Source organism: Portunus trituberculatus, chromosome 41 (genome assembly GCF_017591435.1).
Source record: "Portunus trituberculatus isolate SZX2019 chromosome 41, ASM1759143v1, whole genome shotgun sequence".
NCBI lineage: Eukaryota > Metazoa > Arthropoda > Malacostraca > Decapoda > Portunidae > Portunus > Portunus trituberculatus.
In genome coordinates this window covers 38929753-38955571 of record NC_059295.1, presented here as the reverse complement: position 1 = coordinate 38955571, position 25819 = coordinate 38929753, and the positions used below count along the sequence as shown (strand labels likewise).

The 25819-nt window shown below is 41.3% G+C and overlaps 6 protein-coding genes across 6 annotated transcripts; 1 reads left to right on the top strand and 5 right to left on the bottom strand.

Moving 5' to 3' along the window:
• Positions 1-2547: 2547 nt before the first annotated feature.
• LOC123516944 (glycine-rich cell wall structural protein 1.8-like) lies at positions 2548-3743 on the bottom strand. The gene is made up of 3 exons (XM_045276733.1): positions 3639-3743; positions 2965-3174; positions 2548-2875 (listed from the first exon to the last, which is right to left on the bottom strand). Exons 1-3 carry the CDS (start codon positions 3648-3650, stop codon positions 2636-2638), a joined length of 462 nt encoding a protein of 153 aa, XP_045132668.1. The 5' UTR covers positions 3651-3743; the 3' UTR covers positions 2548-2635.
• A 3304-nt stretch (positions 3744-7047) lies between these two features.
• LOC123516943 (holotricin-3-like) lies at positions 7048-8281 on the bottom strand. The gene is made up of 3 exons (XM_045276732.1): positions 8246-8281; positions 7531-7728; positions 7048-7440 (listed from the first exon to the last, which is right to left on the bottom strand). The coding sequence occupies exons 1-3, from the start codon at positions 8255-8257 to the stop codon at positions 7351-7353; spliced, it is 300 nt and encodes a 99-aa protein (XP_045132667.1). The 5' UTR covers positions 8258-8281; the 3' UTR covers positions 7048-7350.
• A 4125-nt stretch (positions 8282-12406) lies between these two features.
• Positions 12407-13545, bottom strand: LOC123516942 (holotricin-3-like). The gene is made up of 3 exons (XM_045276731.1): positions 13519-13545; positions 12822-13019; positions 12407-12731 (listed from the first exon to the last, which is right to left on the bottom strand). Exons 1-3 carry the CDS (start codon positions 13528-13530, stop codon positions 12489-12491), a joined length of 453 nt encoding a protein of 150 aa, XP_045132666.1. The 5' UTR covers positions 13531-13545; the 3' UTR covers positions 12407-12488.
• A 3963-nt stretch (positions 13546-17508) lies between these two features.
• Positions 17509-18355, bottom strand: LOC123516941 (glycine-rich cell wall structural protein 1.8-like). The gene is made up of 3 exons (XM_045276730.1): positions 18323-18355; positions 17931-18128; positions 17509-17840 (listed from the first exon to the last, which is right to left on the bottom strand). The coding sequence occupies exons 1-3, from the start codon at positions 18332-18334 to the stop codon at positions 17598-17600; spliced, it is 453 nt and encodes a 150-aa protein (XP_045132665.1). The 5' UTR covers positions 18335-18355; the 3' UTR covers positions 17509-17597.
• Positions 18356-20264: 1909 nt separating this feature from the next.
• Positions 20265-21774, bottom strand: LOC123516940 (glycine-rich cell wall structural protein 2-like). The gene is made up of 3 exons (XM_045276729.1): positions 21378-21774; positions 21015-21212; positions 20265-20924 (listed from the first exon to the last, which is right to left on the bottom strand). Exons 1-3 carry the CDS (start codon positions 21387-21389, stop codon positions 20682-20684), a joined length of 453 nt encoding a protein of 150 aa, XP_045132664.1. The 5' UTR covers positions 21390-21774; the 3' UTR covers positions 20265-20681.
• LOC123516726 (glycine-rich cell wall structural protein-like) lies at positions 21388-25749 on the top strand. Its single transcript, XM_045276329.1, has 4 exons — positions 21388-21408; positions 24056-24166; positions 24361-24558; positions 24649-25749. Exons 1-4 carry the CDS (start codon positions 21388-21390, stop codon positions 24889-24891), a joined length of 573 nt encoding a protein of 190 aa, XP_045132264.1. The 3' UTR covers positions 24892-25749.
• Positions 25750-25819: the final 70 nt, after the last annotated feature.

Below are 25819 nucleotides of genomic sequence, written 5' to 3'. Positions count from 1 at the left end.
TTTTTTCTCTCTTTCCTTCATTATCTTTCTCCATCCATACAACAACCATCTATCGCCATAATTTCTGCTTTTTTTCCTTTTTCCCTTCTGCCTCCTTCCTCTCACTCACGCTCGCCCTCCTTTCCTTTTCATCTAGCCTACACCTGCCTTCCTCCATCTCTCTCGCCTTCCCTCTCTGTATCTAACATTTTCTTCCAGGCGAAGCTCACTAGTAATGGTAGATAGGTAAACAATTACCGTGGTAGGTCTTCTGGTATCTCCTGTCCTCTTCCCATCTATTTTTTCCATCTTTCTTTCATTTCATCTTTCAGCTCCTCATAAAACCTCAGCGAAAAATTACATATTAACCCCTGACTATACCACGCCATCGCCATTCACTACCCACTCTCTACTAAACCTTCCCTACCATTCCTTAACTACCCGCCCCCTTCCATTCTCCACCGCACCTCTATTACATTTAAAAGACTGTTTGGTTACACGAGTTTTTAAGAGTGCTTCTAGGATTTTAGTGACATTTTAACCATATTTTTAGATTATTAACAGGAGAAAAACACTTTCAGACATAGTCAACCATCTCCGGCCTTTGAAAATAGTCGTGATGTGAAAGAGTAAAGTGTTTCTGATATACAAGCCTCAGTAATTCTCCCTCACCACACCCTCATTGTCACTGCACCTTCACCACCCACCACATTCTCCCAGCCACGTGATTATCTTTACTTCCCATCAGCAGTTTAATATTTGCCGCCAGCGCATTGTTCACGCCTCACACCTAACTGTGACATTTTGAAGATACAGTGGGTAGTAGTAGTAGTAGTAGTAGTAGTAGTAGTAGTAATAGTCGTCGTTGTTGTTGTTGTTGTTCTTGATGTCGCTGTAACAGTTCTTGTTTATTGTTATTGCCACTGGTAGTTTCGTTATTGTTGTTATTGATATTCCTATTGTTGTTAGTCTTGTGACAATAAATTCACGTTTTTGGTTATCTCCAACACTTACTTTTCCATCATCGTTGGGTTTCTTGTCACTATAGACGATTCTGAAGTTGCCAATCATTCACCCTGTGGACCATGCATTCTTGTGTATTACTTTTATAAGTTGTGTCTCCAGCATCTATTGTTCCTGGCCTTGTGTCTGTTGTGATCCTCGAGCCATTTATTTATGTGCCACGGCGACAGTGATCGTCATGACACGCCTTCGTGATGGAATTTTCCAGTCCGTGGTGACGCTCTCGAATACAAGATGGTGGGGATGGTGAGAGTTTAAGTGTGTGTGTGTGTGTGTGTGTATGTGTTTCACTGTTTGATCTGCTGCAGTCTCTGACGAGACAGCCAGACGTTACCCTACGGAACGAGCTCAGAGCTCATTATTTCCGATCTTCGGATAGGCCTGAGACCAGGCACACACCACACACCGGGACAACAAGGTCACAACTCCTCGATTTACATCCCGTACCTACTCACTGCTAGGTGAACAGGGGCTACACGTGAAAGGAGACACACCCAAATATCTCCACCCGGCCGGGGAATCGAACCCCGGTCCTCTGGCTTGTGAAGCCAGCGCTCTAACCACTGAGCTACCGGGCGTGTGTGTGTGTGTGTGTTGCACCATGACCATTATCATTATTGGGACGGAGACTCAGATGGGTTGGATGTTTGGTAAAAGGTTGATAATCGTGCTAAGTTAGTTTTAGATCATATATTTTTTTTTTTCGTTTCTTTTATTTATTTGTTTATTTCACCTTATTTTATCTATTTGCTTCTATCATTTTTTTCTTTTTAGCGACTGTATGACATCACACTTGGTTGACTTATGTCTTGTACCACTTGCAGGATGAGCTTGTATATCTGCTGAGCTAATAATTCTCCGCCTAAGTCAAATATTGACTGGAGAATCACAGTGTGTCCCTCCCATCCTTCACGTCCCTACTGGTCACTGTCTCACGCCTCGCATCTTGACCACCAGGAAGGAAGATCAAAGCCGCTGAGAACTACAGGTGAGCAATGTGTCTCTCAGATTTCTTTTTTTCTTTCTTTTTTCCGTTTCGTTATGTGCGTTGGTAATTGTTCACCAAGGTCAGTTAGATACGAATCCCGTCCTTGATCTGAAATTGGTGTCTTTGCTCCTCACGTCACGGCTGGGATGCAGGAAGTAAAGGCTTCATTCTAGTAATTGTACATTTGTTTTCCTTTAAGACAAAAACTAACGTGGGACTTTTTTAATGAGAAAATTCATTGACATCGTCTCTTGATATGCAATACTGAGTGATGTGGCCATTGTGGCTCAGATGGCGTGATTCACTGGTGATTTTTACTACCTGTTGAGAGTTATGACTAAGTACAGATTGTGTTACAAGGGTAATTTTGTGTGGCACAAGGATGAGGTACTAAAAGAAGCATACAAATTTATCGTAAGCAAAGTCTCATACCTATATTCATTCACACTTCGAGCCATAACACACTCCATATAGACCAAGGATTCTTGTATATTCCTTGATATAGACGTAGATCTTTCTTTGGGAGCAAGGTATTTGAACAGAAGTAACAGACGTCCTTCATGTGAGCAATTTATTACATGCTTGTAATTTACACAAAAAGATCCCATCAGTGCTTTTGTCAGTGTCATACAGCAAATTGTGGTCTTAGTGGTAACCACCATGACCGTATCCGTAGCTTGCAGGGTAGTGGGCCTTGCCAGAGTAGGACACCACTGGGTGGTACCCGCTGCCGTCAGCCCAGTAGGACACCTTCTGCACGCGGCCGTCGGGAAGGTTAACCCAGTAGCCGCCGTTCACGCCTCCGTAACCGTTGCCCTTTTCACTCTGGCCGAAATTAGTATGGCCAGCAGAGACGCCGTAGTTGTAAGCGTAAGGGGTGGGAACCTGTGTACCAAAGAACAAAAATAAGAAGTTGAAATTTGTGTTTGAAAATTATATTACTGATATTTACACGAAAAGCAGGTCTTACTCACAGCGTAGCCATATCCGCCACCATAGCCGCCGCCGTGGCCGCCACCATAGCCGCCGCCGTGGCCGCCACCGTGTCCTCCGCCATGGCCGCCGGCACCGAAGAAGACAGCAGCATGTCCACCGCCACCGCCGAGGTTAATTCCACCATGTCCACCTCCGTATCCTCCCGGAAGGGCGAGAGCGGCGGAGGCCAGAAGGCACACCAAAGACACCTGCAGAAGAAGGGAGGGAAGGACGCCAGATTAATGTTAGAGACGGCAGTTGCAGTGAGCAGGTGTGTGTGTGTGTGTGTGTGTGTAATTCACTGTTTGATCTGCTGCAGTCTCTGACGAGACAGCCAGACGTTACCCTACGGAACGAGCTCAGAGCTCATTATTTCCGATCTTGGGATAGGTCTGAGACCAGGCACACACCACACACCGGGACAACAAGGTCACAACTCCTCGATTTACATCCCGTACCTACTCACTGCTAGGTGAACAGGGGCTACACGTGAAAGGAGACACACCCAAATATCTCCACCCGGCCGGGGAATCGAACCCCGGTCATCTGGCTTGTGAAGCCAGCGCTCTAACCACTGAGCTACCGTGTGTGTGTGTGTGTGTGTGTGTGTGTGTGTGTGTGTGTGCACCGCATCACAGGGAGCTGAGGGCTGTGTGGCGGGCGTGGCACTCACGGCTCTGATCATGGCTGGTGGTGCTGCGTCGGTGAGAGCTGATCGCACTGGCTCCTGCTGGAGTGAAGTTACACTTTATACCCGGAGCTGTTCCGCCCCACACCGCCAAGGCTGTGATGACCATTAGGTTTTTTTGTGATCCTTAGTATAAAGTTTGTGGTTTGTTTTTATTTATACTCATTGTTAACTTCCTCTCGCTGACCTTCTTTGTTGCATCTTGAGCAATTTGTGCAGCATAACGTGTTATTGAACCATTCCTGCCATGTGTATGTTCCTCCTTCCATTGTTTCCCTGAACATGATGTAAACGTGAGTGACATGTAAGAACACGCATGTGCTGAGTAGCAGGTGAGTGATTTTCATGTAAGCAAAATTGGCGTTTTTTAACAGACCTCTCCCAAGGTCACTTAAAAACTGTCAGCATTAAATGACACACAATATACGAAGACTTTTGAAGTGTGCTTCAATCTATATGTCTAACTAAAACTCAAATAGTCTCCTTTGCAGGCTTCTCATGTATACAGTGAAATGTTTATGTGTTTCTGACTCATTCATGTTATAATTCAGGACTTAGTGGTGATAAACTTTAGACTCAAATGAACGCCACACAGCAGGACAGGCATCGAGTTCTTGTAATTCATAATTATTATTATTATTCTAATTTTATTTTGTTTTTTTCTCTTTTATTTTTCTTTCTTTGTTAACCTTGATGATTATGTTACTCATAACAAATTATAAAGAAGATACACACGGCCATTGAGAATGAATGCCTTGGGAGCACTGGTAGCCATCGCCATCAATTTTGAATCGAAGAATCAATTAGAATCAATAACACTCAGATTGCTATATATATAAACTACTCGACTCTAGGTGGAAAAAGTATACCTGTATTAAAATTTTTTTTGAAAATACGAAGTTCAAATTGTTAAAGAATCTCCTAACGTTCATTGTGATATCGACAGAAAACGACCACGTGTGGCACTGTGGTCATGTATCAAAGATGTGGTGTAGGTAAAGCTGTGGTCAGTCCCGCTATTCCCAAGTTATGCGATATATTGACAGCCCTCTTACGAAAACCTGAAGACCGATTACATTAGTAACATATCAGAGGAACTCATCCACAGAAAACGCTAAGTACAATGAAAGTTAGCACACCAAGTTATTTGACTACTGCACGTGTAACATCACGACGAAGAGAGATGAAGATAGTCTGTCAGAGAGGGAGTTGATCAAACGAAATGTTTTTTCATTACATCCTTTTCAAATGAGTAGCACGAGTGAAGATATATCACTCTTTCCATATGTTTGTAGCGTAATTTCTACGTAGGGGATAAGATCCCTGTACAGAGTTAGCAGCTGTGGTTGTGAGAAACGTTAAAGCAAACGGCTCAGTTAGGCTTAGAACCCCATCAGGTTTAATAAGCTTTACAAGAATTAAATTCAGCGAGATGTAAATCATCATAAGGAAAGATCTTGATAGGATGATGAAATTGTCGGATAGTGGAAAAAGGGGAAGAAGCAATGGATCATCTAATTTTTTAGCAAGGGTTTGCTTTAAGATTTTCGGTGTTTACTAAATGGAAACACTTTGATGATTAATGATAGGGAGTTCATTATTTGATCTGAGGTACATCTCTCACCCTCAACCTGAGTTCATGATTGAAGTCATGGCCATGTTTTTTGCCAATCGCCTGCTAGAAAAATGTTTCCTTCCTGATTTCAGTGTAGTTTTTATCCGCATTTATAATTCAATGATCATGTACTTGATGACTCATTATTTATATTACAGTTATATTAATTTCTAAACTGGTAACAAAAACTGATCAACCTGATCTTTTTTTAGGCTAGAGTCTATGCCAATGAGATTCTCACATAACAGAATAAAATCATTTTCTTGGGAACTTTGCCTTTCTATCATGAGTGCAATAAGTATCATGTGGCCGGTCACTGCTAGATGCTACTGCTGCTGCTGTCCCCTCTGTTTCAGTGACACTCAGCTGTCTCCCTCTTCCTCACTGAATATCCTTGGCCTGTCCTATACTCATAACCTAAACTGGAAACTTTACATCACATCTCTTGCTAAATCATCTTCTATGAAATTAGGTGTTCTGAAGTGTCTCCGCCAGTTTTTCTCACATCCCAGTTGCCAACTCTGTACAAGGACCTCATCCATCCGTATATAGAGTACTCTTCGCATGTATAGGTGGTTTCCACACACACAGTTCTATTAGATAGTGTAGAATCAAAAGCTTTTCGTCTTAGCAACTCCCTTCCTCTGACTGACTGTTTTCAACATCTTTCTCATAGCTGGAATGTTGCATCTCGTGCTATCTTCTACCGCTATTTTCATGCTAACCGCTCTTCTGATCATCTGAACTGCATTCCTCCCGTCCTCCTGTTGCCTCGCTGCACAAGGCTTTCTTCTTCCTCTCTCTCCTCTATTCTGTCCAACTCTCTAACGCAAGAGTTAACCAGTAATCGATCTCAATCATTCATACCTTTCTCTGGTAAACTCTGGAACTCCCTGTCTGCTTCTGACGACTTCATTTTAGAGGGAGGTTTCAAGACATTTGTCCCTGTCTTTTGGTTAACCCTTTCAAACCTGTAAGGGAACTAGCGACTGAGTGGGCCTTGGTCTTGGCCAGTTCTGTCCTCTTACATAAAAAAGAAAAAAATATAACCGGTCACTGCTACACTATGTATAAGTTTACACATTACCTTACCTATCTGGGGTTTTTATCACAAAAACACTAAAGCTGCGCAAATTTCATGCATTTCTTTGTTCTCTGGGGCTCTGTTTGTTTGCACGAAAAGCAGTGGTAATATTTTACTCCTGAGAGCGCAGATTCCAGTTGACAACGTTTAGACTGCCGTTTCTCCCTTTCGTAATCAGACTCATAGGCATTTCTCTCAGGATTTATCAAGGCTAACGTTCCTCTCAGACACACATAATGCAATCTGTAATCTGCATTCTTGAATTGTAACAGTTATCTAATTTCTTCTTGGCACCTCTGCTCGCAAGAGGCCAAGGTTTGGTACCCAGGTCACAATGGATGTACGTATTATATGGCAAGCACTAGAGCAGAGATTCCCTAACTTTTCCTGAGCAAGTACCACTTGGAGATCCCATACAATCCCCTGGTACCACCTGGTTCCAGAAAAAACTCACTTCCAGTAAATATCATTTCATTCACAAGTAGAACACACAAATGAACTAACTACAATTTCATTTCTTCTCCACCAGCTTTTCAATGGCATATTATCTTGTGTAAGGCAATAAGATTTTTTCTCAGAAATTAGTTATTTTAATTTGAATATAAATGGCATATGATCTCGAAAGAAATTATGTACCACTAGGAAGGCCTTCGCGTAGTACTGGTGGTAAGCGAACGAATACCACATGTTGGGAATCACTGCTCTACAGTTATTGTAAAGAATCGAACCCGCGCGCAAGATATCCTATGAAAGAGAGTGAATAAATAATCCTCACATTTATTATGTAGCAGTCATTTACATGGAAAACCCCATCTCTCCCATGGCGTCTTGCGGTGGGTTGCGTTTTCAGTGGTAGCCGCCGCCATGGCCGTATCCGTAGCTTACTGGGTAGTGGGCCTTGCCAGAGTAGGACACCACTGGGCGGAAGCCACCGTAGTCAGCTACGTAGGACACTCTCTGCACGCGGCCGTCGGGAAGGTTTACCCAGTAGCCGCCGTTCACGCCTCCGTGGCCGTTGCCCTTCTCGCTGTGGCCGAAGTTTGTGTACCCAGCAGAGACGCCGTAGTCGAAAGCGTAAGGGTGGGCCTCTGAGGACACAAGAACAACAGTGAGAGGCTGAAGCCTTTGCTTAATGCCGCCACAAGTGTTTAGTTCCAGCACAAGCAAATCTTACTCACAGCGTAGCCATATCCGCCACCATAGCCGCCGCCGTGGCCGCCACCATATCCGCCACCGTGTCCTCCGCCATGGCCGCCGGCACCGAAGAAGACAGCAGCGTGTCCGCCGCCACCGCCGAGGTTAATTCCACCATGTCCACCTCCGTATCCTCCCGGAAGGGCGAGGGCGGCAGAGGCCAGAAGGCACACCAAAGACACCTGCAAGGGAAAGGAGGGAGAGACGCCAGATTAATGCTAGAGACGGCAGTTGCAGTGAGCAGTGTCCACACTTTGTCTATGGCTGCCGTGTGTGTGTGTGTGTGTGTGTGTGTGTGTGTGTGTGTGTGTGTGTGTGTGTGTGTTTCACTGTTTGATCTGCTGCAGTCTCTGACGAGACAGCCAGACGTTACCTTACGGAACGAGCTCAGAGCTCATTATTTCCGATCTTCGGATATGCCTGAGACCAGGCACACACCACACACCGGGACAACAAGATCACAACTCCTTGATTTACACCCCGTACCTACTCACTGCTAGGTGAACAGGGGCTACACGTGAAAGGAGACACACCCAAATATCTCCACCCGGTCAGGGAATCAAACCCCGGTCCTCTGGCTTGTGAAGCCAGCGCTCTAACCTCTGAGCTACCGGGCGTGTGTGTGTGTGTGTGTGCGTGCGCGCATTCGTGAACTGCAGCACTGGGAGCTGAGGCCAGTGTAGCGAGCGTGGCACTCACGTGTCTGATCATGGCTGGAGGTGTTGTGTCGGTCAGAGCGGGTCAGCACTGTCTTCTGCTGGAGCGAAGCCACACTTTATACCAGAGCTGCGCTGCGCCGCGCCACGAAGGCTGTGATGACCAAGAGATTTTTGTAACTTATGAAGGGCCCACTTGTGACATATCTTTTTTTTTTATCATTCTAAAATAATTTTTTTCTTCTCTTTCGGACATATTTACTGCATCTTGACCAGTTTGTGTGACATTAAATATTATTGAAGCACATTTTATTATTTTTTTTACTCATATTATGTGGGATTTTCACGAGAATTTATGGGCTAAATTTATGGGTACCTTCTATCTCAAAACCCAATATATATATATATATATATATATATATATATATATATATATATATATATATATATATATATATATATATATATATATATATATATATATATATATATATATATATATATATATATATATATATATATATATATATATATATATATATATATATATATATATATATATATATATATATATATATATATATATATATATATATATATATATATATATATATATATATATATATATATATATATATATATATATATATATATATATATATATATATATATATATATATATATATATATATATATATATATATATATATATATATATATATATATATATATATATATATATATATATATATATATATATATATATATATATATATATATATATATATATATATATATATATATATATATATATATATATATATATATATATATATATATATATATATATATATATATATATATATTGTTCAATGTCTCAAAAAGTCAATATCTTCACTACACTGTCGTTCTCTTAAGCACTGAATATCCTCGGTCTGTCCTTTACTTATAATCTAAACTGGAAACTTCATATTTCTTTTCTATCTTAAACAGCTTCTATGAAGTTAGGCGTTCTGAGGCGTCTCCGCCAGTTTTCTCATCCCCGAACTCCTAAGTCTGTACAGAGGCCATATCTGTCCTTATATGAAATACTCTTCGCATGTTCTTTTATTTTTTTTTTGGTAGGGGTGCGGTATGACGGAGGGAAGAAGCATTCTATCCACACAATTTTATTAGATAGGATAGAATGAAAAGCTTTTTTCTCATCAACTCTCCTCCTCTGATTGACTGTCTTCAGTCTCTTTCTAACCACCACAACTTTGCATCTCTAACTATCTTCTAGCGCTATTTTCATGGCAACTGCTCTTCTGATCTTGCTAACTGCATACTTCCCCTTCTCCTGCGGCCTCGCTGCACAAGACTTTCTTCCTCCTCTCACTGCTGTTCTGTCCTGCTCTTTAATTCAAGAATTAGCCAGTATTGGTAAAAATCATTCATCCCTTTCTATGCTAAACTTTGGAACTCCTAACCTGCTTATATAATTCCATCTTCCTATGACCTGAACTCATTGAAGAGGAGATTTCTAGACATTTATCCCATTCTTCTGGCTAACTCTTGGACTTCCTCGGGAATTGCGATTGAAGTGGACATTTTTTGTTTATTTGCTTCTTTTGCCCTTGGCCAGATTATCCCTATTTACATAATATCTATCTATATCTATATCTATCTATCTATCTATCTATCTATCTATCTATCTATCTATCTATCTATCTATCTATCTATCTATATATATATATATATATATATATATATATATATATATATATATATATATATATATATATATATATATATATATATATATATATATACAAACATCTCTCTCTCTCTCTCTCTCTCTCTCTCTCTCTCTCTCTCTCTCTCTCTCTCTCTCTCTCTCTCTCTCTCTCTCTCTCTCTCTCTCTCTCTCTCTCTCTCTCTCTCTCTCTCTCTCTCTCTCTCTCTCTCTCTCTCTCTCTCTCTCTCTCTCTCTCTCTCTATATCTCTCTCTCTCTCTCTCTCTCTCTCTCTCTCTCTCTCTCTCTCTCTCTCTCTCTCTCTCTCTCTCTCTAAATATATATATATATATATATATATATATATATATATATATATATATATATATATATATATATATATATATATATATATATATATATAAGGGTTCTCAACCTTTTAATCTTATACCCCTTTCTCACAATGCAGCGTCAGGAAGGGTAAGAAAAAATGCATGGTTTATTGACTTAGTTTATTAAGTTTAATTTGTGTTATATATGTGGAGCAGACAAAGTTTTTAATTAATATTAGTGTGTTTCTATGAGGTAGTGTCGATAGGAACTAGTATCTCACAGGGAGACACTATATGTGACTTACATTCAATACATTTACCAAAAAGGAACTATATCAGACAATTTTCGATCATTAAGGCAGTGAACTAGTGTTGTTTCCAGCTAGTTGCAACTTGTAACTAGTGATAGTGATAAATAAGTCACTGTGTGTATGAATAACATATAAAATATTAAATCGGAACAAATATTATTGGTTTGCAAGGTTTTGTGGCAACTGTAATCCAAGAGAGCTTCCTCTCAAGTGATATAACTCAAGAGTTTCCTTGTTAACGTTGATAACGTGTCCTGGTTCTAGTGAAGGACACATCCAGCCTAGCACATGTAGGCCACATTGTATACTATGAACAAATTTGCAGTTATTCAAAGCACGTACCCCAAAATTCCTCTCAAGTACCCCTGGGATTAGAGGGCAGATGTGAATGTTCATATCAAGAAAATTGATTGAATGCAGACAAGAAAGTTGGTTAGAGAGGAATGTGGCCCATGTCCAGATGTTTTCTTTGTATGGATAGCTAGTGATGGAACAAATGGAAAGAGTATCAATCGGTGGAAAAAATAATGAATAAATAACGTAGGATCTTCTGACTGACTCAGAAGGGTCACTTTAAATATTATTGGGTAGATTGCAAATGCAATGTTGAGTGAGAGGATTAGAAATTGTTAATAAATGTGAGACTTTGACTGTCACAAAGAGTAAACAAAGAAATAGAAATCTAGCAAGCATACGTAAAGATTCTATTATTTTGAAAGCCTTATCAGTGAAGACGGAGGAAGATATAAAAGAGCTAAATCACTAAGACAACTATCGGTGATATGAAGATCATGACAGATCTGAATAATTCATGAACATAAGGACAAGTTTGAGACTCTATGGAGGATTTGTTAGGTCCTCGTTACCTACGAGTGTGAGTGAGATTTGGACAATTAACGTGAATATGAAGAGAGAAAACATTTAAAATAAAATAGAGTAAAAATGTCTTCTGTTTTTTTTTTCTTCTCCTTTTAAGGAGGTGATGAGAATTCTATGGTAAAGAGTCAGTTACAAACAATGAAGTGTTGCAAAGAACTGTATGGAACAAACGACTAATGAAATACATAAGATCAAATCAATTTGAACATGCGCTAATTGTTCAAAGGAGATTGCTTATTATGAGTCTTGGAAGAAAGAAGAGAAAGGAGATGTCAGAAAGTGAAATTCTTGAAGATAATTATGAGTGAAGGGTACTTACTGCGTAGTGGAAGTTGTAAGGATGGCTAAGGAAAAGGGAGAGTGGAGCTACATAACCGCTGTTATCATAGGCATTTCTCTCAGGATTTATCAAGGCTAACGTTCCTCTCAGACACACATTATGCAATCTGTAATCTGCATTCTTGAATTGTAACAGTTATCTAATTTCTTCTTGGCACCTTTGCTCGCAAGAGGCCAAGGTTTGGTACCCAGGTCACAATGGATGTACGTATTATATGGCAAGCACTAGAGCAGAGATTCCCTAACTTTTCCTGAGCAAGTACCACTTGGAGATCCCATACAATCCCCTGGTACCACCTGGTTCCAGAAAAAACTCACTTCCAGTAAATATCATTTCATTCACAAGTAGAACACACAAATGAACTAACTACAATTTCATTTCTTCTCCACCAGCTTTTCAATGGCATATTATCTTGTGTAAGGCAATAAGATTTTTTCTCAGAAATTAGTTATTTTAATTTGAATATAAATGGCATATGATCTCGAAAGAAATTATGTACCACTAGGAAGGCCTTCGCGTAGTACTGGTGGTAAGCGAACGAATACCACATGTTGGGAATCACTGCTCTACAGTTATTGTAAAGAATCGAACCCGCGCGCAAGATATCCTATGAAAGAGAGTGAATAAATAATCCTCACATTTATTATGTAGCAGTCATTTACATGGAAAACCCCATCTCTCCCATGGCGTATTGCGGTGGGTTGCGTTTTCAGTGGTAGCCGCCGCCATGGCCGTATCCGTAGCTTGCTGGGTAGTGGGCCTTGCCAGAGTAGGACACCACTGGGCGGAAGCCACCGTAGTCAGCTACGTAGGACACTCTCTGCACGCGGCCGTCGGGAAGGTTTACCCAGTAGCCGCCGTTCACGCCTCCGTGGCCGTTGCCCTTCTCGCTGTGGCCGAAGTTTGTGTACCCAGCAGAGACGCCGTAGTCGAAAGCGTAAGGGGTGGGCCTCTGAGGACACAAGAACAACAGTGAGAGGCTGAAGCCTTTGCTTAATGCCGCCACAAGTGTTTAGTTCCAGCACAAGCAAATCTTACTCACAGCGTAGCCATATCCGCCACCATAGCCGCCGCCGTGGCCGCCACCATATCCGCCACCGTGTCCTCCGCCATGGCCGCCGGCACCGAAGAAGACAGCAGCGTGTCCGCCGCCACCGCCGAGGTTAATTCCACCATGTCCACCTCCGTATCCTCCCGGAAGGGCAAGGGCGGCAGAGGCCAGAAGGCACACCAAAGACACCTGCAGGGGAAAGGAGGGAAGGACGCCAGATTAATGCTAGAGACGGCAGTTGCAGTGAGCAGTGTCCACACTTTGTCTATGGCTGCCGTGTGTGTGTGTGTGTGTGTGTGTGTGTGTGTGTGTGTGTTTTTTACTGTTTGATCTGCTGCAGTCTCTGACGAGACAGCCAGACGTTACCTTACGGAACGAGCTCAGAGCTCATTATTTCCGATCTTCGGATAGGCCTGAGACCAGGCACACACCACACACCGGGACAACAAGATCACAACTCCTCGATTTACACCCCGTACCTACTCACTGCTAGGTGAACAGGGGCTACACGTCAAAGGAGACACACCCAAATATCTCCACCCGGTCGGGGAATCGAACCCCGGTCCTCTGGCTTGTGAAGCCATGGCTCTAACCACTGAGCTACCGGGCGTGTGTGTGTGTGTGCGTGTGCGCATTCGTGCACTGCAGCACAGGGAGCTGAGGCCAGTGTAGCGGGCGTTGCACTCACGGGTCTGATCATGGCTGGAGGTGTTGTGTCGGTCAGAGCGGGTCAGCACTGTCTCCTGCTGGAGCGAAGCCACACTTTATACCCGAGCTGCGCTGCGCCGCGCCACCAAGGCTGTGATGACCAAGAGGTTTTTGTAACCTATGAAGGGCCCACTTGTGACAGTTCTTTTTTTTTTTTTTATTCTAAAATTTTTTTTTCTCTTTCGGACATATTTACTGCATCTTGACCAGTTTGTGTGACATTAAATATTATTGAAGCACATTTTTTTTTTCTTACTTATATTATGTGGGGTTTTCACGAGAATTTATGGGCTAAAGGCGGTACTTTTTGCGGTACCTTCTTTCTCAAAACCCAACCGCTAGGAAACCGTTTCCCCGAGTGAGAAAGTCTAACCTACATTCGGACCGTGGCCAGGATTTGAACCCGTGCTCTTGGAGACCCCTCGGACCCCCAAGCACATATAGTTCCACTGTACCATGGCAGGCCCTTTTACTATACTCTTATTTGTATTGTTTCCACGATCAAAATGTTATTCTAACGTAACCCAAACACGTGATGAGTAGAAGTTAAGGCTCTTTTTTGTAAGCAAAGATTTCTTTTTGTCAAGATTTGTATCTTGATAACTTTTAATACAGAGGGACACTGAATTCACTAAATATACTCAGCCCTGCGACGCGTTTCACTCAGTGTTCAACCAGAATCAAGGCAGTGTTTTAGCAGGTAATCTTATGAACACGATTGAATGTCTGCATGTTAGTGTTGCATGTAAGGATCTAATGGTACACGTTACAATTTTAGCTCGACTTTTAGCAAGTGATGTGAAGCGAAGACAAGGGAGTCACCTCCATTCACCTCAATATTATTATTTTTTATACAAGTTTCTTTGGAGAGATGGAATGGGTTATCACGTGACGAAATCAAACACAAATAAAATCGTCGCCAATATGCATCGTGTAGAGAATGGGGCTGGGTAGATGAGCTGAACATGATCTGTTCAAGCATATATATATATATATATATATATATATATATATATATATATATATATATATATATATATATATATATATATATATATATATATATATATATATATATATATATATATATATATATATATATATATATATATATATATATATATATATATATATATATATATATATATATATATATATATATATATATATATATATAGATAGATAGATAGATAGATAGATAGATAGATAGATAGATAGATAGATAGATAGGTATAGATATAGATAGATATTATGTAAATAGGGATAATCTGGCCAAGGGCAAAAGAAGCAAATAAACAAAAAATGTCCACTTCAATCGCAATTCCCGAGGAAGTCCAAGAGTTAGCCAGAAGAATGGGATAAATGTCTAGAAATCTCCCTCTTCAATGAGTTCAGGTCATAGGAAGATGGAATTATATAAGCAGGTTAGGAGTTCCAAAGTTTAGCATAGAAAGGGATGAATGATTTTTACCAATACTGGCTAATTCTTGAATTAAAGAGCAGGACAGAACAGCAGTGAGAGGAGGAAGAAAGTCTTGTGCAGCGAGGCCGCAGGAGAAGGGGAAGTATGCAGTTAGCAAGATCAGAAGAGCAGTTGCCATGAAAATAGCGCTAGAAGATAGTTAGAGATGCAAAGTTGTGGTGGTTAGAAAGAGACTGAAGACAGTCAATCAGAGGAGGAGAGTTGATGAGAAAAAAGCTTTTCATTCTATCCTATCTAATAAAATTGTGTGGATAGAATGCTTCTTCCCTCCGTCATACCGCACCCCTACCAAAAAAAAAATAAAAGAACATGCGAAGAGTATTTCATATAAGGACAGATATGGCCTCTGTACAGACTTAGGAGTTCGGGGATGAGAAAACTGGCGGAGACGCCTCAGAACGCCTAACTTCATAGAAGCTGTTTAAGATAGAAAAGAAATATGAAGTTTCCAGTTTAGATTATAAGTAAAGGACAGACCGAGGATATTCAGTGTTTAAGAGGACGACAGTTGAGTGAAGATATTAACTTTTTGAGACACTGAACAATATATATATATATATATATATATATATATATATATATATATATATATATATATATATATATATATATATATATATATATATATATATATATATATATATATATATATATATATATATATATGTATATAAGGGGTTCTCAACCTTTTTAATCTTATACCCCTTTCTCACAATGCAGCGTCAGGAAGGGTAAGAAAAAATGCATGGTTTATTGACTTAGTTTATTAAGTTTAATTTGTGTTATATATGTGGAGCAGACAAAATTTTTAATTAATATTAGTGTGTTTCTATGAGGTAGTGTCGATAGGAACTAGTATCTCACAGGGAGACACTATATGTGACTTACATTCAATACATTTACCAAAAAGGAACTATATCAGACAATTTTCGATCATTAAGGCAGTGAACTAGTGTTGTTTCCAGCTAGTTGCAACTTGTAACTAGTGATAGTGATAAATAAGTCACTGTGTGTGTGAATAACATATAAAATATTAAATCGGAACAAATATTATTGGTTTGCAAGGTTTTGTGGCAACTGTAATCCAAGAGAGCTTCCTCTCAAGTGATATAACTCCAAGAGTTTCCTTGTTAACGTTGATAACGTGTCCTGGTTCTAGTGAAGGACACATCCAGCCTAGCACATGTAGGCCACATTGTATACTATGAACAAATTTGCAGTTATTCAAAGCACGTACCCCAAAATTCCTCTCAAGTACCCCTGGGATTAGAGGGCAGATGTGAATGTTCATATCAAGAAAATCGATTGAATGCAGACAAGAAAGTTGGTTAGAGAGGAATGTGGCCCATGTCCAGATGTTTTCTTTGTATGGATAGCTAGTGATGGAACAAATGGAAAGAGTATCAATCGGTGGAAAAAATAATGAATAAATAACGTAGGATCTTCTGACTGACTCAGAAGGGTCACTTTAAATATTATTGGGTAGATTGCAAATGCAATGTTGAGTGAGAGGATTAGAAATTGTTAATAAATGCGAGACTTTGACTGTCACAAAGAGTAAACAAAGAAATAGAAATCTAGCAAGCATACGTAAAGATTCTATTATTTTGAAAGCCTTATCAGTGAAGACGGAGGAAGATATAAAAGAGTCTAAATCACTAAGACAACTATCGGTGATATGAAGATCATGACAGATCTGAATAATTCATGAACATAAGGACAAGTTTGAGACTCTATGGAGGATTTGTTAGGTCCTCGTTACCTACGAGTGTGAGTGAGATTTGGACAATTAACGTGAATATGAAGAGAGAAAAAATTTTAAAAAAAATAGAGTAAAAATGTCTTTTTTTTTTTTCTTCTCCTTTTAAGGAGGTGATGAGAATTCTATGGTAAAGAGTCAGTTACAAACAATGAAGTGTTGCAAAGAACTGTATGGAACAAACGACTAATGAAATACATAAGATCAAATCAATTTGAACATGCGCTAATTGTTCAAAGGAGATTGCTTATTATGAGTCTTGGAAGAAAGAAGAGAAAGGAGATGTCAGAAAGTGAAATTCTTGAAGATAATTATGAGTGAAGGGTACTTACTGCGTAGTGGAAGTTGTAAGGATGGCTAAGGAAAAGGGAGAGTGGAGCTACATAACCGCTGTTATCCCAAGACTTCCACACCAGTAAGATTATTGCTATTAGGTTATTATGGAGTGGGATGATGAGGTAAAACATTAATGGAAGGCTATCAGTCTATAAAACAAGCAGGTGAAACTATAGAAAAAATGTATGGCTAAAGTATACGGTATTATCTTATCTAGCCTCACAAGACAAGATATGATGTGCGTTCTCGCACATCCTGGACTTCCTGCAGTGAAACCATTTCCTCATAGAAACTGTGTGTAATGATCTTGGTGCACAAACTAAAACAAAACTCAGAGCTGTTATAATAAATGAAACCCACACGCGAAGAAGACATGTTCAGAAGAGAAGAAACAATATTACTTGTGTTTATTTATATCAGTGCCAGTCATTTACATTGAAAACCCCATCTCTCCCATGGCGTCTTGCGGTGAGTTGCGTTTTCAGTGGTAGCCGCCGCCATGGCCGTATCCGTAGCTTGCTGGATAGTGGGCCTTGCCAGAGTAAGACACCACTGGGCGGAAGCCACCGTAGTCAGCTACGTAGGACACTCTCTGCACGCGGCCGTCGGGAAGGTTTACCCAGTAGCCGCCGTTCACGCCTCCGTGGCCGTTGCCCTTCTCGCTGTGGCCGAAGTTTGTGTACCCAGCAGAGACGCCGTAGTCGAAAGCGTAAGGGGTGGGCCTCTGAAGACACAGGAACAACAGTGAGAGGCTGAAGCCTTTGCTTAATGCCGCCACAAGTGTTTAGTTCCAGCACAAGCAAATCTTACTCACAGCGTAGCCATATCCGCCACCATAGCCGCCGCCGTGGCCGCCACCATATCCGCCACCGTGTCCTCCGCCATGGCCGCCGGCACCGAAGAAGACAGCAGCATGTCCGCCGCCACCGCCGAGGTTAATTCCACCATGTCCACCTCCGTATCCTCCCGGAAGGGCGAGGGCGGCAGAGGCCAGAAGGCACACCAAAGACACCTGCAGGGGAAAGGAGGGAAGGACGCCAGATTAATGCTAGAGACGGCAGTTGCAGTGAGCAGGGGCCACACTTTGTCTATGGCTGCCGTGTGTGTGTGTGTGTGTGTGTGTGTGTGTGTGTGTGTGTGTGTGTGTGCGTGCTTGTGTGCACTGCAGCACGGTGCTGAGGGCAGTGTGGCAGGCGTAGCACTCACGAGTCTGATCATGGCTGGAGGTGTGTCAGTGAGAGCGTGTCGGCACTGTCTCCCGTTGGAGTGAAGCCACATTTTATACCCGGAGCTGCACCGCGTCTCGCCGGCAAGGCTGTGATGACAAGGAGGTTTTTGTGATCTGTGAATAGCTGACGTTTGGACATATTTTTCATCCTTTTTTTCGAAAATGTATTTGCATCGTTCATTTATACATGTTATTCAACCTCAGGACGTTAACATTTATCGTTACATTTTTTCCTGCACAAGGTGTACTCTCAAACACGAGATGAGTACTTCATGGGCAAAATGTGAGAGGTGATGAAGGCAACGACGTTAAGTTCACCTGTTAACAAATATTTATGCTGTTGGGGATTAAGAAGACTGGTTATCAAATACGCGCATAAAGATGAACTAATACTAAATCGTTTTCAATGAACACATTCAAAATGGATTTCTTACACACTGGTAATTGACCCATAATTATTCTCCATCTCAGTTCCTACCACATGTCCAAAGTGACGGTTTGCCAATATTTTCATTTTTGCCTTGTTGGTTCTTAATTGAGGCTTGCTGCGGTATAGTTATGCACTTTTTTTTTATAAGAACGGGAAAAAATTTTATTCAAAATTCCTCAATTCCTGTCTCACTGAGATCAACACACAGCTGAAATGGTTACCCATTGACTGTCTTCACCAGAGCTGTGCTCTACTCAAGCAGGTCGCTCGACCAATGTGATGTGTCCTGTCGTACGTTATAAGAGTGAAAACCAGATGTAGGTTAGAACATCAAAACATAACTGATGTGCATAAGACAAAGAAAAAACGTTGTGAGAGTGTTCAGTTAAGTACTGATTCAAAACATGTGTCAGTAGTCTCAAGGCTGTGTACTGTGTTCCATGTACAACCGATAATAAACAATATATTTGCTTGGAAAGTTTACATAACTATGCTTTTAAAAGAGATGTGTAATGGCTGAAGAATGGATGCGTGTACAGCAGGTAACACGGGGCAAGTCTTCGTCTCACTTTGTGCCTGCGCCTCCTCCCTTCCACTTATGTCTTTCTCAGTAAAGGTAAAACAGACTATGAGGCAGTATGCCATTCAGGTCAACTCCATTTTTGTCTTGCCATTTCTCACCAATTCTAGAAAAGATCTTCTTGACCTAATTGACACAAACTTGAGCTTTTTTTATATAAGCCAAAATGCATTCCATGGCTTCACGTGCATTTCCTGCATTCTCAACATAAGTCATATATCTGAAAAAAATATGTACAGCTATTTATACGACCCTTTGTAAGTTTACATCGCTATTCCACATTAAGAATAAAAATGAGAGTTTTGAGTCAAGAAATCAAAGTGCATGGACTTTCTGGCAGAGACATTAATAACATGGTGTAATGCAGGCAGGTCAGTGTGTAGTGACCGTCCGCAAGACATTGGCAGTACCTCGCCTCATTAGAGAGTCACTGAAAGACATGAATAAGGTGGCCACAAATACAGTTATTATCGGTACAGTGATAAATGAGTGTTCTTAATGGCTTGTACTTGAATTTATAATATAATACGAATAAGTCGGACGTGTAAGAGAATCATTCTCAAGTGGTACCCAAGATCATCCCATCACAGTCTCAGTACTTTTTTATGCCTGAAAGAGCCATGCATAGAAATGTCTTTTATCATACAATAAAGCAGTATGAAGGACGCTACGGAGCTGCAGGACACGGATTAACAACACGAAGGGAAGACTCAAGAAGATTTACTAAGGGCAGTCCACGTTAGGAATAGACGCTCGCAGGACTATGAACAGGCAAAGGACAATGAACTTATTCGATATTCTTATTTTTTCTTTATTTTTCTTACGATTCCTTATAATTTACTAAAATATATGAATCACATTTGAGTTGTCACAGGAATGAGTGAAGTGATATTGAGCTGGTACAAAGTTGAAGAATTATAACATCTTAAAGGGAGGAAATGTGCCCATAAAGGCTAAATATATATTACGAGTAAGTACTAAGTTGTACATACAACGTGTGTCAACCAATCTCATAACAGGTAATACTCTCTAAATTTTGCTTAAATAGATATGGAAGAAATTAGTGGTTTAATCTGTTTCCAAGAGTCTACCGATGATGATGGAACCTCTGCTAACAAGGAAATAAAAAGTAAATTGACATTCAAACTACTATTTGTATGAATTCACCAATTTATTGCTGAGAATTAGACCTAAGCCACGTCAGGATGGCATGATAACATGCGAGAAACTCTACAATAAAATATTACTCGTGTTTATTTATATCAGTGCCTGTCATTTACATTGAAAACCCCATCTCTCCCATGGCGTCTTGCGGTGGGTTGCGTTTTCAGTGGTAGCCGCCGCCATGGCCGTATCCGTAGCTTGCTGGGTAGTGGGCCTTGCCAGAGTAGGACACCACTGGGCGGAAGCCACCGTAGTCAGCTACGTAGGACACCCTCTGCACGCGGCCGTCGGGAAGGTTTACCCAGTAGCCGCCGGTCACGCCTCCGTGGCCGTTGCCCTTCTCGCTGTGGCCGAAGTTTGTGTACCCAGCAGAGACGCCGTAGTCGAAAGCGTAAGGGGTGGGCCTCTGAGGACACAAGAACAATAGTGAGAGGCTGAAGCCTTTGCTTAATGCCGCCACAAGTGTTTAGTTCCTGCACAAGCAAATCTTACTCACAGCGTAGCCATATCCGCCACCATAGCCGCCGCCGTGGCCGCCACCATATCCGCCACCGTGTCCTCCGCCATGGCCGCCGGCACCGAAAAAGACAGCAGCGTGTCCGCCGCCACCGCCGAGGTTAATTCCACCATGTCCACCTCCGTATCCTCCCGGAAGGGCGAGGGCGGCAGAGGCCAGAAGGCACACCAAAGACACCTGCAGGGGAAGGGAGGGAAGGACGCCAGATTAATGCTAGAGATGGCAGTTGCAGAGAGCAGTGTCCACACTTTGTCTATGGCTGCCTGTGTGTGTGTGTGTGTGTGTGTGTGTGTGTGTGTGTGTGTGTGTGTGTGTGTGTGTGTGCGTGTGTGTGGCACTCACGAGTCTGAGCATGGCTGGAGGTGTTGTGTCGGTGAGAGCGGGTCGGCACTGTCTCCCAATGGAGCGAAGCCACACTTTATACCCGAGACAGACTGCTGAGCGCGCAGACTACAAAGACCTTGCACAAATAATGGGCTGACTTGCTTCCATGAGGGGCGGCGAGGGTGTTGATGAGGCATTGTAGTGGTGGCGGTGGCGGATAATCGTGCATTCATGACATATGTGTGTCTCCATGCAGTTACTGACCACTCGGTTTTCTTGATTGTCCACCAATAATTTTTTATTGTGATTTTCTGCAGGATGACTTTTTTCTTTTTTTCTTTTTTTTCATTTGGAAACTTGTAAGAGGAGTCGACTTTCTTCTATTCAGTTTGGGGATATTATTCACTTACTCTAAGGAGGCAAGAATATGTCATTTTCTGAGAGGGAAAAAATTTTCATAATCAGTGATGTGAATATTTTCCTTTCTTTTGTGTAGAGAAGAAAACACATTATACATATGCAGGCCCTTGCTGACAGGTGATGTGAGAGTAAGGAGAGTGAAATTTGCTGGACAATTATTGCATGGCTGGAATGCAAGGAGACAGATTACCTAGAATAGTGGTGGATGGATGTGCTAGAGATGGAAGAAGACTACTTGGATGACCACGAATAAGATAGGAAGAAAACGCAGACTAAGCTACATAACATAACATGTTCGATTTGCTAGCGCGACGGAGCGTAGCGCAAGGCAGAAAACGATAATGGCAGCGCATGGCAGCTGTATAGTTCTGCTGCAAGACTGGCAACTATCTGTGTGTGTGTGTGGGTGTGTGTGTGTGTGTGTGTGTAATTCACTGTTTGATCTGCTGCAGTCTCTGACGAGACAGCCAGACGTTACCCTACGGAACGAGCTCAGAGCTCATTATTTCCGATCTTGGGATAGGTCTGAGACCAGGCACACACCACACACCGGGACAACAAGGTCACAACTCCTCGATTTACATCCCGTACCTACTCACTGCTAGGTGAACAGGGGCTACACGTGAAAGGAGACACACCCAAATATCTCCACCCGGCCGGGGAATCGAACCCCGGTCATCTGGCTTGTGAAGCCAGCGCTCTAACCACTGAGCTACCGGGACCGTGTGTGTGTGTGTGTGTGTGTGTGCACGGGCACAAATGACATTTCAAATACAAAACTTATGTATTATCTATGTATTCTAATCATCGTACTAAATACAGACACAATGAAATATCTGTTTCGAAAACAACGTCTTTCAATGCTCTAAAACACAACCCCCTGTTCTCTCTGCATCTGTTTCGTTCAGCAAAACAAACCAAATGTCTGACACGATAATAAACACACACACACACACACACACACACACACACCTCGCTACATCAATACAAACCCTACATCAAGCGCTAAGCATCAAGGAGCACTAAACAACATCATATACAACGCGGCGTCTTGTAAATTTGAGGAGGTCCGTCACGCCACACAATGCAACGGCTGCGTCTTGTATCTAGCCGTTATTGAAGCGCCGACATGCTCTGCTCTGTTCGTCGTGTCACGGCCGGACGTCGAAACAATGAAGCAGTTTTGTGTTTTCCTTCATTTTTTATTTATTTCCTCAACTTGTGGTTATTGTGATCGGTTTTCGAGTGTGTGAGAAGGCGACACACACATGCCGGCACGCGAACCTCACTTGTGGAGCGCGACGCTCACACACACACACACACACACACACACACACACACACACACACACACACACACGAGCAGAAGACACGGGTATTGGAAAACCTCAACACATACGGTACCACATGACTTAACTGGCCAGGTATCTTTTTTCCGATTGTAGACTGCGTAATAAAAGTAGACATTATAGTGATGATATTATTATTGTTTTTATTATTATTATTTTTGTTATTATTATTATTATTATTATTATTATTATTATTATTATTATTATTATTACTATTATTACTATTATTATTATTATTATCAATATTATTATTATTTTTGTTGTTATAATTGTTATTATTCTATTATTATTATTATTATTATTATTATTATTATTATTATTATTATTATTATTATAAAAATAATGTTAATGATTATAATAATAATGTTAATAATAATAATAATAATAATAATAATAATAGTAATAATAGTAATAATAATAATAATAATAATAATAATAATAATAATTGTTATTGTTATTATTATTATTATTATTATTATTATTATTATTATTATTATTATTATTATCATTATCATTATCATCATCATTGTTATCATTATTATCATGCTTGTTGTTGTTGTTGTTATTTTAGTTTTGTTATCAGTTGTTATCAAATTCGTTATCATGACAAGAAAAGGGTAAACAGTCAATACTAGACATTCAAAACTTTAAGGTCTGAAGTAATTATACATGAGAAAATAGAAATGAGAAAAAGTCTAACAAACAAGAATACCTGTAATATTTGGATACCGATAACTAAAGAGAGGAATATGTATAAGATCCAGATAAAACTAAAGAGAATAACACTTCAGTAATATAACATTGTGTAGCAATTGCACGGCACTGCTAAAGGGAAGTAATAAACAATAAATCCTCTATAAAAAAAAAAAAGATAAAATAACTCGAGACGGGCCATTCCCACTCACGAAAACCTGCTGGTCACCACCAGCCAGGAGGGTGTGGCGCACTGACTCAGGGGTATAAAGTGTGGCTTCGCTCTAGCAGGAGGCAGTGCCGACTCGCTCTCACCGACACAACACCTCCAGCCATGATCAGACCCGTGAGTGCCACGCCCGTTGCATTGACCTCAGCACCCTGTGCTGCGGTCCACACACACACACACACACACACACACACACACACACACACACACACACACACACACACGCCAGCCATAGACAAAGTGTGGACACTGCTCACTGCCACTGTCGCCTCTAGCATTAATCTGGCGTCCTTCCCTCCCTTCCCCTGCAGGTGTCTTTGGTGTGCCTTCTGGCCTCTGCCGCCCTCGCCCTTCCGGGAGGATACGGAGGTGGACATGGTGGAATTAACCTCGGCGGTGGCGGCGGACACGCTGCTGTCTTCTTCGGTGCCGGCGGCCATGGCGGAGGACACGGTGGCGGATATGGTGGCGGCCACGGCGGCGGCTATGGTGGCGGATATGGCTACGCTGTGAGTAAGATTTGCTTGTGCTGGAACTAAACACTTATGGTGGCATTAAGCAAAGGCTTCAGCCTCTCACTATTGTTCTTGTGTCCTCAGAGGCCCACCCCTTACGCTTTCGACTACGGCGTCTCTGCTGGGTACACAAACTTCGGCCACAGCGAGAAGGGCAACGGCTACGGAGGCGTGACCGGCGGCTACTGGGTAAACCTTCCCGACGGCCGCGTGCAGAGAGTGTCCTACGTAGCTGACTACGGTGGCTTCCGCCCAGTGGTGTCTTACTCTGGCAAGGCCCACTACCCAGCAAGCTACGGATACGGCCATGGCGGCGGCTACCACTGAAAACGCAACCCACCGCAAGACGCCATGGGAGAGATGGGGTTTTCAATGTAAATGACAGGCACTGATATAAATGAATGCAAGGAATATTTAGTCACTTTTTTCTAACATGTCTTCCTGGCGTGTCCTTTGGTGTTGAGAAATTGTGGGAGTAATTATTTCACAAAAAGTCAAAAGTAGTAATCATAGTTTTTTTGTGAAAAGTTTCAGTCAAATTCTATTTTTTATAGAATGTTTGCTTGATTTAACCAGTACCATAAAATATATCAGTGGCTGACGTGCTCAAGATATAACTCATGGAAAGAAAGTGTCCTGGAATATGACAGGGAACGATTTAGCTGAGAGAGAGAGAGAGAGAGAGAGAGAGAGAGAGAGAGAGAGAGAGAGAGAGAGAGAGAGGAGAGAGAGAGAGAGAGAGGTGGTTCATTAACGTTAAATGAACAAAGGTCATTTGGTAGTCATTCCATCTGTGTATCATAACTCTATTTCTTTACTAATTTAACTGTAAAGTGATATAGGTAGTTCACGCTGCAATAAGAATACAAGAAAGGTTAGACTCGCGAATGATCAGAGTGTCTTTATTGCTAACAAGCAGTAACTTTAGCCACTTGCTTGAATTTCTGTGTCTCAGCCACACTTGGGAATCAATGGTGTCGTAAGCCTCAAGAAAATTACCATAAGATCTGTATTTCGTTCGTTGTTTTAGTATACAATTAATTAAGATGCATGATAAGTTATTTAGATGTTGTGTGCTTATTATCAGTATGATATTTCCATGTCATCACAAAACCTTGAAGTGAGGCATCGTAAATGTAATAATTTTAAGCTCCGACTAAGGCTTGTAATAAATGTCACATGCAACGCCTTATGTAGACGCCAAATGACATCAGATCTCCTGTGCACCTCTTCATTCGTGCGTATACACAGTGAA

Coding starts and splice junctions, on each gene's coding strand:
- LOC123516940 (XM_045276729.1), bottom strand. Junction 20,925..21,014: donor GTGGCGGATATGGCTACGCT/GTGAGTAAGATT, acceptor TTGTGTCCTCAG/AGGCCCACCCCTTACGCTTT.
- LOC123516726 (XM_045276329.1), top strand. CDS start 21,388: ATGGCTGGAGGTGTTGTGTCG. Junction 21,409..24,055: donor TGGCTGGAGGTGTTGTGTCG/GTGAGAGCGGGT, acceptor GGTCACCACCAG/CCAGGAGGGTGTGGCGCACT. Junction 24,167..24,360: donor CTCCAGCCATGATCAGACCC/GTGAGTGCCACG, acceptor CTTCCCCTGCAG/GTGTCTTTGGTGTGCCTTCT.
- LOC123516943 (XM_045276732.1), bottom strand. Junction 7,441..7,530: donor GTGGCGGATATGGCTACGCT/GTGAGTAAGATT, acceptor TTGTGTCCTCAG/AGGCCCACCCTTACGCTTTC.
- LOC123516942 (XM_045276731.1), bottom strand. Junction 12,732..12,821: donor GTGGCGGATATGGCTACGCT/GTGAGTAAGATT, acceptor TTGTGTCCTCAG/AGGCCCACCCCTTACGCTTT.
- LOC123516941 (XM_045276730.1), bottom strand. Junction 17,841..17,930: donor GTGGCGGATATGGCTACGCT/GTGAGTAAGATT, acceptor CTGTGTCTTCAG/AGGCCCACCCCTTACGCTTT.
- LOC123516944 (XM_045276733.1), bottom strand. Junction 2,876..2,964: donor GTGGCGGATATGGCTACGCT/GTGAGTAAGACC, acceptor TTTGGTACACAG/GTTCCCACCCCTTACGCTTA.